General features: G+C 39.0%; 2 protein-coding genes across 7 annotated transcripts in view; both read left to right on the plus strand.

The window, feature by feature from the left end:
* Nucleotides 1–2,694, plus strand: part of LOC109199679 (eotaxin) — a 367,879-nt gene extending 365,185 nt beyond the window's left edge. For 4 of the 6 annotated variants that reach the window (XM_025904337.1, XM_025904336.1, XM_025904335.1 and 1 more), the window contains 3 exons: nucleotides 2,216–2,348; nucleotides 2,419–2,480; nucleotides 2,574–2,694. In XM_025904337.1, the coding sequence (XP_025760122.1) occupies nucleotides 2,216–2,348; nucleotides 2,419–2,480; nucleotides 2,574–2,599 (221 nt within the window). In that variant the 3' untranslated portion in view covers nucleotides 2,600–2,694. The remainder of the gene's footprint in view (nucleotides 1–2,215; nucleotides 2,349–2,418; nucleotides 2,481–2,573) is intronic. The other 2 variants (XM_025904342.1, XM_025904340.1) reach the window with 2 other exon arrangements.
* Nucleotides 2,695–11,163: 8,469 nt separating this feature from the next.
* LOC109199676 (eotaxin-like) lies at nucleotides 11,164–13,217 on the plus strand. The gene is made up of 4 exons (XM_019354994.2): nucleotides 11,164–11,322; nucleotides 12,766–12,898; nucleotides 12,970–13,028; nucleotides 13,122–13,217. The coding sequence occupies exons 1-4, from the start codon at nucleotides 11,253–11,255 to the stop codon at nucleotides 13,145–13,147; spliced, it is 288 nt and encodes a 95-aa protein (XP_019210539.1). The 5' UTR covers nucleotides 11,164–11,252; the 3' UTR covers nucleotides 13,148–13,217.
* The last annotated feature ends 721 nt before the right edge of the window (nucleotides 13,218–13,938 follow it).

Consider the following 13,938-nt stretch of genomic DNA (forward strand, 5'->3'; position numbering starts at 1 on the left):
AGCTGTTTTTTTTTGTAAAAAGATAACAATGTTAGCCTTTTCTGCAGCTATAGGGCATATATGGTATCACTCTTGGCTGGAAGCAGTGCTTAAACAATGGAAAAAACACAAACTTTGTCCAAAAACCTCTCATGTTTAGCTGTTTTCCACTTTTTCTTTGGTCATTTTAGCCTTTTTGGCCAGGGTGAAGGGAGTATCTGCCATCAAACAAGAAGACAGCCGCATGTAACTACAACGGTGTTTGCTAGTTCACCTTACATGCATTGATGTAATAATGTGGTTAGCCTACTCAACGTTAATTACACACGAACAACATGAAGCTACTCACGCAGAGAAGAACGGCTGCTGCTGCCATCATCATCCGTCATCATTTCTGCTACACTGGCAGGGCTAGGGGCCAGGACTCTACTCGTCGGGTTTTTGGGGGATGTTGCTAACTCCAGGTCCGCTAACAGGCACCACACCCGCAGTAGATGTGCAGCAAGCTATCAAACACGGCAAATTTCTCGGCTTTAAAAAAAAAACGCTATGCGTCGCCAGGTGTTTCATCAGATTTGAGGTGTTACCTCCTTTGACAGTATCACAGTATCAGCTTAAAGCACTTGTTGCAGGCTGCTGAGTTTGCATCTTTTGCTGTGAAGTACAGCCAGACTTTTGACCACTTCGCCTTGGGCATTTTTAATCTGTAGCTCTGCTCTAAAAGAACGTACGTACCTGGCCCCGCCTACTATCCTCGGAAACGTAAAATGATTGGCTAGAATTGGCTCAGGAAAAAAAAAAGCACCGAAATAAAGCACCGAAATGTGCGCTGCTTTTCGGTCTGGTTACTACCGTTTATGTCAGAACCGGACACCGGTACCCATCCCTAATCATGAGTCACTGAAAAACAGAAGTCAGTGGGTGATTTAGATTCATTACTCGTGACAATGCACAAACCATTGACATCAATCATCAGGCTTTACACCATATTTGAGTGTCTTTTAGTTTTCTAGCAAAGTCATCAATTCAGTGGGTTTTTGGAGGAGTGCATACATTGTGACTCATTGCATAAGGCATGAAAGCAGGAAATGAGAGAGATGCAGAGAATGTATAAAATAATATCTTGCAGCTACGGGACAATATTTTTCACCATTCAGTTATCAGCACATCTGAACTTTGAAATCTTGATATATTAATCATTGCTAATAAATGGAGCTTAATGTTGGTCCTTATTTTCATCCTCTGGAAAAGAAATCAACATGCTTTGTTTGCAAATAATAACAAAAAAAGGCAACTTAAGACAGAATCAGTTTGGATTAGTTTGGTACAGCAGATATCTTCTTCAGAACATGAAGACGATGTTTCCCAACCGTTCATATTTCTATTTGATTCAATTTGGTTAAGAAAATAAATAAATATAATTAAAAATTAATCCTTGCAAAAATTCCAGGAACCAGATGCCAGATGATATCTCCAACTGTTGGATCAAGTCTCGCCTCTGCTAAAATATATTTATGGAAACGTTCTGAGTGATCCTGATAAAAGCACAAAGCAAACAGTGACGTACCGTCTATTATAAACATAAGAACATTGAGAATATGTTCTCTATCATACCAAGACTATGTCTCCACTCAGTTACATATTCCATATATACAGGGTATGACTCCCCTTTGGTCACGGCACGTGGATATTTCAAAGTAACCCACCTTTCTCTATCATATCGAGACTATCTGTTCAGCTTCAGGCTGCTTGGAGAGAAGTTCTGATCAAACCATCACTGATTTCATGTCTATGCAGATATTGTATAGGTATGCTGCGGAGCATGGCCAGGCTAGCCGGAGTTTCTTTAAGAAATATCCACGTGCTGCACAAATGGGAGCATGTAATATGCTTTTTGAATCAGAGACATTTGAAGATAGAAACATTCTTTCAAATCTGTGGCAGAGCTCTGCAACAGCTAAACTTAATTCTGGGCCAAAGTTGGATTGGTTTTCATTCATTTTTTCTTTGAATCCCAACGACTATAAAAATCAAAGTTAACTAACATAATGCCAAAAGTGCCCAAAAAGTATTTGAGGGCCTCCAAGTGGTGAGAACATTGATTTATTGCACTTACTTGTTGATTGATTTGCACAAAAATGCCTGTTCACTGTAACATAATTTCAGGTCACATATTAAAAGTCATCCTCTGTTTAGTGATGTAAGACAAATCAGTTTTTAACCTTCTATCACTCAGATACTCATCGTCGTGGACCTGGAAGTACACCACCGTGCTGCGTTGACGTCACCAAAGACAATATGAGCGCTGACGTGGTGGGGCAAACATATCGTGAGCTGGCTGCAAGGCATCACTGTGTGAAGGCTATAATGTAAGTCAGGACTTGTTGTCCTACATACAAACACATACAATCTCTATAATTTTCTGTCTTTTATTTCCAGTTTCAACACAAAAAATGGAGAACAACTTTGTGCTGATCCAGACGCTCAGTGGGTCAAAGATCGTAAGTCATGCTAAAAGAAACACACACAGAAATAAATGCAAAGTATTTACAGAGAAAAACTGAAGCTCCTGCTTGTCTGTTTTTCCTCTCTAGTCACTGCCAAAATGAGGAAGGTGTGAAGCCTGTCTGCTGCATCAGTATTTCCAGTATTTCCATCACCTTTAACCTCCTGAAAGACCTGAACTCTTTCATGGCATGCATTTTTTATTTCTCTTTCATATTTGGGCATATTAGGACGTAAAAACAAAGAATTACCAGATATTTCATTTTACCTGATTTTTGTTTCTAAGAAAAATGAGAGCCGCATATGAGGATATTCGTTTAAAATTTTGATCGAACAGTTGCAGTACAGTGTCCTTGTAAGTAGACTTGTAGTCAAGACCGCCTAATCCGAGGACCAAGACAAGACCAAGACCAGAGGGTTTCGAGACCAAGACAAGACCAAGACCAAGTTGAGACGAGACCAAGACAAGACCAAGACAAAAAAAGTCTTTAAACTGCAGCCAGATGCTGCTACGTTTACAGGTGTCAGGCATATTTATGTGTTTTTGCTTTAGCACAGCCCTCCTCACCGCTGTCTACTGTGTCACTCACTTACTGAGAGGACAGACGGATGCTCCACTTGACTGTCGCGTCTCTCACCCTCTCTGTTTTTCACATAATGATATTATCCTATATCCTCGCATGTGATTGGCCACAATATGGAGGGATTGGAGCATAGCTGAGCCACTGTGTGAGAGCTGAGCAGCGAAAGGAAATTAAGTGAGGGTAGAAATGACTGAAAGATTATAAGGCTCTGTTTTGAGTTTTGTTCAATAAAGAATGACTTCATGTAGGAAAAAAATAAATATCACATCTGCAGGACACCTTAAACTAGTTTTTTAATTAAGCAGCAAGGCAGAACAAAGTCGGGGCTGTATCAAGACACAGGAACTAAACCCCAATTCAACCAGACCCAGAACTGATCCGGAATTAAAACAGGACTACAACAGTTCAAAATCAGGACTTAGGACTTAACCAAGACAGAACCATAATCAAAACTACATGATACTAGCACTAAAAATCATCATAGACCTGCACTACACTTATTTTTTAATTCTACCAAAGTACGCTATTTAGATTCAGAAAAGTTTCAGCCTTTATAAGCCTGCATAACTTAATGAATATAGAATTTGAAAAGTAACAAATGGTATCTAAAAAGTTACACTAGGCACTAGATACATGTTCTGGTGAGTTTTGGCAAACAACCATTTGACTAACATGTGTGTCTCACCTGCTCTTGTTCCATCTCTGTTTTGTCCTCTTTCTTCATCTCCCTCTCTGTTCCTCTCTCTCCCTCTTTGTGCTGACAATCAAGCCAAACACCAACATCATCAAATATACAGTGGAAACCAGATATTTACATACTCTTCAGATAAAAACACAATCACTTTTTTAATTGTAACATCAAATCAGACTAAATGTTTATTTTATTTAGATTGATAAATATAAAAAACATATTTGTTAACTTTTGTATTTTGTATTCCAAATTGAGCCACACTTATGGAGCTCCACGATTCTTTTCCTGGTGTTTTGGTTGATATCTCTTGATTTTTCCCATTTCAAAGAAACAGGCTCTGTGTTTTGCCTTATATGCATCCACAGGTGTGCCACCAATTTACTCACATGGACTCTACAAACCTATCAGAAGCTTCTTCAGCTCAGAATGGAATCGTCTGGAGTTTTCTTATTAATTAACAATAAACGTAGTGTATATGTACTCATAAATTTGTAGAAAGTGATTAAAATAGACAGCTCCCTCTTTTTATTCTGACATTTAACTAATTCAAAAGATATTTAAACATTTATTTATCTAAAACAAAACAAGTTTACTCTGAATTGATGTTTAACAGTAAAAAAAAAAAGTTTTTCTCCCTAAAGTGTATGTAAATATCTGGTTTCAGCTGTGAATATACTGCTGTGTATTGAAATTCCTCTTGTTTTGCATAGATATACTGAACAACATCCAAAGCATAATATATAAAATAACATCTACCTGAGTTTTTTCTTTAAAAGAAGCTCCTTATGTCCATTGTTGTGTACATCAGTACACAATTGAAATCGATTTAGAGAGTTTGTTTAGCCGTGGAGGGTAAGAACTGAAAATATGAAATGTAAGCTAAGACTTTCTAAAAGATCAGCATTGTCGTTCGGCTTTTTATTTATCCATTTGTTGATTCACTCGAAGAGCAAGTAACGCAACCAAGTGATCAGTTTGACATCACTCTTTTGTGATACACTGTCATATTTACATCATTTGTACAGTACGAATGATTTGCTTTGGTACCTGGTCAAACTTAAGCTCTCCTCTGTCTGCAGCAAACTCGCAGGCAGCAGCTTCTCCCCCCTCGCTCACATGGGTGCTGTGCTCAGTCGCCTAGTGTCTGAGCTCGGATCATACCAAAATTGGGGGGAATTTACAACGGTGCGCTCTGCGCTTCGTGTGTTGTTTTTGTTTTATACAGTTGTCAGTCAGGCATCTACCTAACAAATTACACTCCAAAAGACCCCATGCTTCTGAAAAATGACCCAGGCTTAAGCCCAGTAAGCCACCCCCCCCCCCCCGCTGATGGTTGACTCCAAATCTCCCGAACACTATGTCGATTTGAGAACGCAAGACCAGTGTTGCCAACTTAGCGACTTTGTCGCTATATTTAGCGAGTTTTCAGACCCCCTAGCGACTTTTTTTCGAAAAAAAGTCGCTAAAAAAAAAGACGTGAAAACGCGTATCGCTTTTACTCTCAACAAGCAGCGGGTGCTGTAACACAGTCAGTTCTTCTTTTGCTCTTTTACTCTTATGCTGTTTTGTGGATCACAAGGTTTAAAACTACTTATAAACACACACACACACAAAGTAACTCCACCAGAGTGCCTATTTCGGATCACTTTTGCCGGTCCAAGCCCGGGTAAAGGAGCAGGGTTGGAATTGTGACATTAAAAAAAACAATAATTGCTAAAAGAAATTTAATTTGTAGTTCTAAATAAACTCTAAATGCATTTAAGACGTTTTTTACTCACTTTATGTCTCTTCCACGATGTTATTTCTCTCTCCAACAACATAGGTTACAATTATATTAGCATGACCAATTATGCAAATTAGGTGATGACGTCATTTAGCGACTTCTAGCGACTTTTAGGACAGCCAATAGCGATTTTCCTTACTGAGGAGTTGGCAACACTGCGCAAGACCGAGACCAAGACCGAGACCAAAGTCAGTCGAGACCAAGACAAGACCAAGACAAAAGTCCATCGAGACCAAGACGAGACCAAGACCACATAAAAGTGGTCTCAAGACCGGTCTCGAGACCAAGACCGGTCTCGGTCTCGAGACATCCAACTCTACTTGTAAGCGGATATCAGTAGAGTAAAATTGAGCATTTTGGTCAAGGTAATGCAAAATGTGATGTCCACATATGTGGACGCCAGGAGGCTAAAGGCGCATTCAAACCAGAATGCTTTCTCAGCCTGTCTTAAAACTTGTTTTTTTTTTTTTTTGCATTTGTAAATTAATTTTTACTCTTACCTGTGCAGTAAACCTGTATTTTGTTCATGCTGTTTACTTCATTGTGTTTTAATTGATCATTGGAGTTCAGGTTTTATTTGTCTTCTTTTTTGCTTATTTGTGAATCTCTTCCTGTGCATTATGTGTTTATGTGAAGAACAATGTGGCTGTGAAAAACAATATAACAATAAACTTTTGTAATATTGAGCAAATATTATCCTGCTGTTGTGTCAGTGCCCACCAGACTCTCACAATAACTTCATCCCTGACCTGTCTGGTGTGTTCTTTGGACTTCATGGTGTTGCTCCCAATATTCTCTTAGACAACCTCTGAGGCCGTCACAGAGCAGCTGTATTTGTACTGACATTAGATTACACACAGGTGCGCTCTATTTAGTCATTAGCACTCATCAGGCAATGTCTATGGGCAACTGACTGCACTCAGACTAAAGGGGGCTGAATAATTACGCACACCCCACTTTGCAGTTATTTATTTGTAGAAAATGTTTGGAATCATGTATGATTTTTGTTCCACTTCTCACGTGTACGCCACTTTGTGTTGGTCTTTCACGTGGAATTCCAATAAAATTGATTCATGTTTGTGGCTGTAATGTGACAAAATGTGGAAAAGTTCAAGGTGGCCGAATACTTTTGCAAGCCACTGTATATACAATAATGGATTTCTATACAATTTACATCCGAGGAAAACTTGTGTAAGATTCAGATATTTATTTATTAAAAGCTAGACATGAGAATAAGAAAGGAAAGTATGTCTTTGTGCCCCCTTTTCCCTGTTAATGCCCTATCTGCCCCCCTGGCAAAACTTTGCTAGACCCGCCCCTGCACAGTTACCAGCCATCAGCTACGTAGAAAAGGATCCTGTAGAAAATAATATTAAATAAATTCTAACAACAGCTTATCAAGCTTAACCATTCTGCTGTTGTTTATCCGCTGGTTTCTTCTTTCTGGGGCAAAGTGGGTGATAAACAAACAAGAGAGACGAAGTCGCGACAGAAAAGCCGATCAGCTGATCATTAATCAGTTTCATGATTGAAGTAGCAACAGGAGAGGGAGGGAGAGAGAAGAGGCAGTCGCTCCTTATATCGGTTGTTAAGCTTAATGTGGCAATGCTTTACAAACATTCAGTGATGAACTTACACACTTGCTTTACTTGTCTGGGATACCTTTCTCAGAGACGAAATGCCGGTGTTGTGCCAAAAACTGATTTCCAATGTTTCCGTGTATTTTTTATGTGTAATATCTTTACGTATGTTGGTAAATAGACTTCGGTTACATATAGAAGGGGTTATATATAGAATTACAAAATTATCTGTTTTTTCAAGTATCTTTACAACTCTGTGTTATTGTACTTACATTATAACCAATCCGGTCCTTTATCCCCACTTAAAATATTTTTACAGAACTATTGTAATATTTGCTGCCATTTCTGCTGTCCTCTTGACCAACTTACTCTTACAAAAGACCTTTTTAATGTTAATGAGATTTTTTTTAACTGCATAAATAAAGGTTATATAAAAGTTGCTGCCAAAAACTGATTGCGCCTTGTTGCTCAATATGACTTTGTGTCATCCATGAAGGATGCATTTGACATATGTTTCACATATTATAGCCTAACAAGTTACTTATAGCAGTTTAAATACGAGCAATCAGTTTTTGGCAAATACCGGAAATCAGTTTTTGGCAGACAATCACATTTTTGGCACCACACCGGTTTGGAAGCACGTAGCGAGGCTCCAAATGCTCAACCAGACCAGAGGTCTCGCACGCCACTGCCACTCTATCACGTGACGCGTATTCCTCCGATGTGCTAAGGTTATGAGCTGGGTCAGGCCATGTCGCAAGTTTTGTGAGGTGCTTTTGTGATAATTAATGAATCGGATGCCTTTTTTTATTTTTCTCCGATATCCGATCCAGTAGTTTAGGTCAGTATCAGACCGATACCGATACGTAATATCGGATTGGTCCATCTCTAGTTTGGACTTGCTGTCATCAGCCATAATAAAGGCTCGCTTTTGGTTTAAAGTCCAGTTTCATCTTCTCGCCTGTGTCTGCTCCTGGGTCCTCACACACCTACACACGGTCTGCCCCCCCAAACTGTGACACTTATATGTATGTGTTATGAAAGTGTGAGGAATGTGGATGTCTAGTTTGTGGAATAAAATTGAGGCCAGAAGGGGACAGAGGGGGGATGCCTCCCCTGCACCCTGGTGACACACCTGCACCCCAAGGCCCTACATGTGTGCGTCGTTGTGGTAGAACGGGTAGAGGGAGGCAGTTGGGGATGGGGAGGGAAGTTGCTTGAATCCACACCAGACTCACACAAAATCTCCTTATGCATTCCCAGAATCTGATTCCCTTGGTGTTTTCAGTTGAGCCTAATAATCCAGTATTATGCACATTTATTTGAGTTAAGTTTGCCCCATAGAGGTCCTGAGATGGATTGGCATGGGTTGGCGGCCCCGGCTACTTTCCTGCACCTCATAGATTGGGTTCTGCGTTCGCATGCTGCATATACCACCACATACCTGGATTTTCCCATCATCCACAGTAACACCTGGGCATGTACAACAGACCACAGTGCTGGAGTCCCTGAGGTAGATGGGGCTCATGGTCAACACAAAGAAATGTGCAGTTGGGCGGAGACAGGTACAGTATCCGAGGTACAGGGATGGGAATCAAGAACCAGTTCTTGTAGAGAACCAGAAAGTAGTCCAGTTCCTTTGTGTTCATACTTAAATGCTAACAAAAACATCTTGTTTGTGTCTTTAATAAGATAGTGACGATAGTGATGATGTATGTATGTATGTGGGACTGTAGCCTTAGGTTTATATAGTTAAATGCTAATTATATGATGTGCATTTCAGGACATTTTACAGAGTAAAAGTAATGTAACAAGTAGTGTAACAAATTACTTTCTCTTGGGAGTAATCAAGTAAATGTTTTTATTAATATGATAATCATAAATATACTTATAGAAATATTAAAATTAATCTGTCATTTAGCAGTCGTACTGGGGAGTTAGACACTCAGACCATCAAATTAAGAAACATGTCTCTTACAAACCCATTTCCTACTAAATAAACAGGAAATAAGCTTTTGTGGCTGTCTTATCTTTGGTTTGACTATTTCTTGAAGTGTAGTTTAAACAGGAAGTAACATAAACTCAAATATGTATTACCACATCAGATAAAGAATGCAACTTAGCAAAAAGTGGATAAAAGTCTGTGGGAACAAGCAAAATAAAAAGAAAGGGGAATGACACAAAGCAAGTTTCACAATCATTTAGACTGATTATGTTGAAAGACTTTTAAGGCAGGTATGTGCACGAAACATTCATCTTGCTGCAAAAAAATTAGAAAATGGGAAAGAAAGCAATACCACTACCAGGGCAACTGCACCCCAGGAAATGTGACTTTAAACAACCTCTAATTACTCCAGTTAATAAAAAGCCACTAATATTTGTATGAAGTAGTAATAGATGAGGTAGTAACACAAAGTTTCACTTAATTACCAGTTAACAATATAAAACCTAACTTAGCCTACAGTTCCACACACCAGCACCAATCCCTACCCTGATGAGGACTCACATAGTATTGTTTGTTTATTTACTTATGAACAGAAAGCTGACAACAAAAAATAAAGTTAAGTTTCTTCTAGGAGTATGAACAGGCAGAACCCAAGGCTGCACGACTGACTGTTCATCACTGCCTTTGTTACCTGTTGAAGCTCAGTGGCTAGCATGCTCTCAACTTCTTAGCTAGCTTTGTGTTAGCATGCTGTCTGTGCAGATGCTTGCAAAGAGGCTAAGTTATGTTAGCAATATAATGCCGTTTTTCTCTGTTTTCCATCATACTCGTGTGCTTTTGTGTGATAAAAATAAAGGTAATGTCCATGTCTGTATTCCTCAAAAGCTGTATCACTGTACTGCACCATCATGTTCCTCCTCCCACACACAAACTGAAATCAGTTGATTGTAGCGCAAGTGAACAGGTAGAAAAAAGCATTCTGTATGCTGATAGTATAAATCAATATAATTGTAACTGTTCTAACATTAATGAGTACATTAATGTATTATTGAAAAAATACAAAACACTAATGAGGTGTAACATGTTATTTTACAGGCAACTAAGAAACATCTGGAAGAATGTCATATGGACAGATGAGACCAAAGTGGATGTTTGGTGATAATACACAACAGCACATTTGGAGAAAACCAATTACAGCATATGAGCACAAACACCTCAACTGAGAAATTAGCTGTGCATATCCAAACCACTTTTTCTGTGGGTATTTAGTCTGCGTTAGAAATGTTTGATCTTTGCATGTGTGTATTGGAAGATTAAACAGTCAACACAATTACATTTGTATAAAACAGTTCCTCCAGAACAGAGTGTGAAAGTTACCATCTGCCAAAAATACTCCTAAATGAAATAAACAATGAGAGCGTCTCACTGCTTTAGTTTTCAGTGGGAGTTTAATGGCTTAAATTACAAACAAAAGTTTAAGTTGTGGGGATTTATGGATGAAAAATAAGCAGCCAAGCATCAACAAATGATGCAAATGTGAATAGATGTGCATCAGGATCATTAAGAAGCATCATGAGTCACTATTGTTTTTCACTTGAGGCCTGATGCACAACTGCAAGAGATAAACAGTCACGGTCAAAATGAAAAAACAATAATCGACGAGTGATTTAGATCCATCATTTGTGACAATACACAAACTGTTTTAAACACTATATTTAAGTCTCTGCAAACTTTGTGTAACCTTAAACAATTTAATTGAAATTACAAGCAAAAGTTTAAGTTGTGGGAATTTATAAGACAAAATAAGCCTCCACGTGCATCAAGACTGTTAAGGGGCTTCATAAGTCACTGAAAAACAAAAATCAGTGGGTGATTTAGATTCATTACTCACGACTGTTGATATCAATCATCAGGCTCTACACCATATCTGAGTGTCTGTGAACTTTGTGTGTGCGAGGCTGTTTCTCAGAAAGCTCTCAGTGAGATGTTGATAGGTTGAAATACTGAAGTCTCCCTGATAAGAGGCAGATGTGTGATATGCCACACCTCACACTCAAATACACAGACCTATAAAAACACCTCATCAGTTATGCCTGCATGTGTTCCTGCACTTACCAATAAATAACCAAACATGAATCAACTCATAGATTTTGACTCTGATCAGTGAGCCAGACCACCGGTGGAAATGTCTGTGAAGATCCTCTCCATCACTCTCCTCCTGGTCTCAATGTGTGTGAGCTGCCACTCCTCTGAAGGTAACTGGACTCTTACTTTTCTAAAGAAAAGAGAAAAAAATAGATAAAATAGATTATTTGATCACAGCAATGACTATCTCCTACAATGGCTTCTACCTGTTTGTGAATAATGCGCACTTGTGACATTTTGGTGTTTTATTGGGCAGGACCACTGTGCAAAGACCACAAACCTTTACATCAGTCATATTCTGGTATCTGCTCAGTCTATAATTGTAACATTTTTTTCCAGCATGTACTCGACTTCTACCCACCAAGCATCCTGGAAGCTGTTTTCTGTGCTAAGTTTTGTTAGTCAGTGATGGCATTTTAAAAGGCGTCCTTTACGTCTACATTTAGAAGAAGTCTTGGAGATTTTTTCAAGTACAACATTCACCTGATTTTTTTTCCATTGCTGGACTGATTGACAGCCACACCATATCCATTCACGCTATACTGCTTACCATTAACAATGTTTATACCTTTTATGTTTATCTACATGCAAACTTTTGTTTTCTGTCACTTATGGGCTTATGTCTCACGCTGCGTTGCATGCCAGGCATATGTTGTAAGACACTTAAACTATCATAACTGCCAACTTATTAGTGTGGCACAGTGGGTTCAGTGGGTTCTTTCAAACAAATTCACTCTGTAACTAAATCTCACTGCTTTAATTTAGTTTTCTAGTAAAGTTATCATTTCAGTGGGTTTTTGGAGGGGTGCATACATTGTGACTCATTGCATAAGGCATGAAAGCAGGAAATGAGAGAGACGCAGAGAGAGTATAAGATAATATCTTGCAGCTACGGGACAATATTTTTCACCATTCAGTTAATTAACATAATGCCAAAACTGCCCAAAAAGTGCTTGAGGGCCCCCAAGTGGTGAGAACATTGATTTATTGCACTTACTTGTTGATTGATTTGCACAAAACAAAAAATGCCTGTTCACTGTAACATAATTTCAGGTCACATTTTAAAAGTCATCCTCTGTTTAGTTATGTAAGGAGTTTCATATTTTAAAACTAGATTTAAATTTTATTTTCCTTCTAATTAGACTTTTCTCAGGTAAGAAAAATCAATTTTTAAGGAGCTTGGAAAGAAAAGCGTCTGGACTTCTTTGAGTTGCTTGAAGACGTTTCACCTCTTCTTCAGTTCTAAGGGTCAATTGGTGGGGAGTCCCAGATTTAACCCCAGTGGGAGTTTCCCCCCCAAAGAGGGACAAAGGACCCCCTGATGATCCTCTACCTAATCACATGAGCCAAGGTGTGAAAGCGGGTGGGGTCCTAATCAGCCAGGGTTTCGGGTGAGCTCACCCGAACTGAAGAAGCTTCTCGGATGAGAGGTGAAACGTCTTCAAGCAACTCAAAGAAGTCCAGACGCTTTTCTTTCCAAGCTCCTTAGACTACGATGACCTGGATGACTGAGAACCTTCACAGACATCCATTTTTAAGCTTTTATCTCTCAGGTACTCATCGTCATCATCCTGGACCGGTACCACCATGCTGCACTGTAGTCACCAAAGGCAATATGACTGCTGACGTGGTGGGGCAAATATATCATGAACTGGCTGCAAGAGGACACTGTGTGAAGGCTATAATGTAAGTCAGCAACATGTTGTCTTACATACAAACATATACAATCTCTATAATTTTCTGTCTTTTATTTCCAGTTTTTACACAAAAGATGGAAAACTTTGTGCTGATCCAGACGCTCAGTGGGTCAAAGATCGTAAGTCATGCTAAAAGAAACACACACAGAAATAAATGCAAAGTATTTACAGAGAAAAACTGAAGCTCCTGCTTGTCTGTTTTTCCTCTCTAGTCATTGCCAACATGACGAAGGTGTGAAGCCTGTCTGATGCATCAGTATTTCCAGTATTTCCATCACCTTTAAAGGCTTATTCAAACCAGAGCGCTTTCTCAGCCTGTCTTGAAACTTTTTTTTTTTTTTTGCATTTGTAGATTAATTTTTACTCTTACCTGTGGCAGAATCCTGTATTTTATTTATGCTGTTGACTTCATTGTTTTTTAATTGATCACTGGAGTTCAGGTTTTATTTGTCTTTTTTTGCTTATTTGTGAATCTCTTTCTGTGCATTATCTGTTTATTTGATGAACAATTTGGTTGTGAAAAACAATATAAAAATAAACTTTTGTATTATTGAGCAAATATTTTCCTGCTGTTTTTTCAGTGCCCACCAGACTAACACAAAATGCCACACACATCGTCTATTGCATTCTAGTGTTTTAGTTGATGATGCTCACTGAATAGACTTTTAAAAAGTTCATGCAGCCCACAATGAACATTAGTGGGCCCGAACAGCAAAACCCTGCAAAACTATATATATATTAAAGATTCAGGATTGTTTATTTGTCACGTGCATAGTTATAGAAGTACATTGTGTGAGTGAGGTGTTAAAGTTAAACTTGGCAGCTGAGGCAGAGGACAGACTGGAAGATCACGGTGTGCCCGGTGGAAGTGGCGTACAGGGGTTTTCCTTCTCTCACCCCAACCGGTCGCAGCAGATGGCCCCGCCCCTCCCTGAGCCTGGTTCTGCCGGAGGTTTCTTCCTGTTAAAAGGGAGTTTTTCCTTCCCACTGTCGCCAAAGTGCTTGCTCATAGGGGGTCATATGATTGTT

Source organism: Oreochromis niloticus, unplaced genomic scaffold (genome assembly GCF_001858045.2).
Source record: "Oreochromis niloticus isolate F11D_XX unplaced genomic scaffold, O_niloticus_UMD_NMBU tig00000795_pilon, whole genome shotgun sequence".
NCBI classification, from domain to species: Eukaryota; Metazoa; Chordata; class Actinopteri; order Cichliformes; family Cichlidae; genus Oreochromis; species Oreochromis niloticus.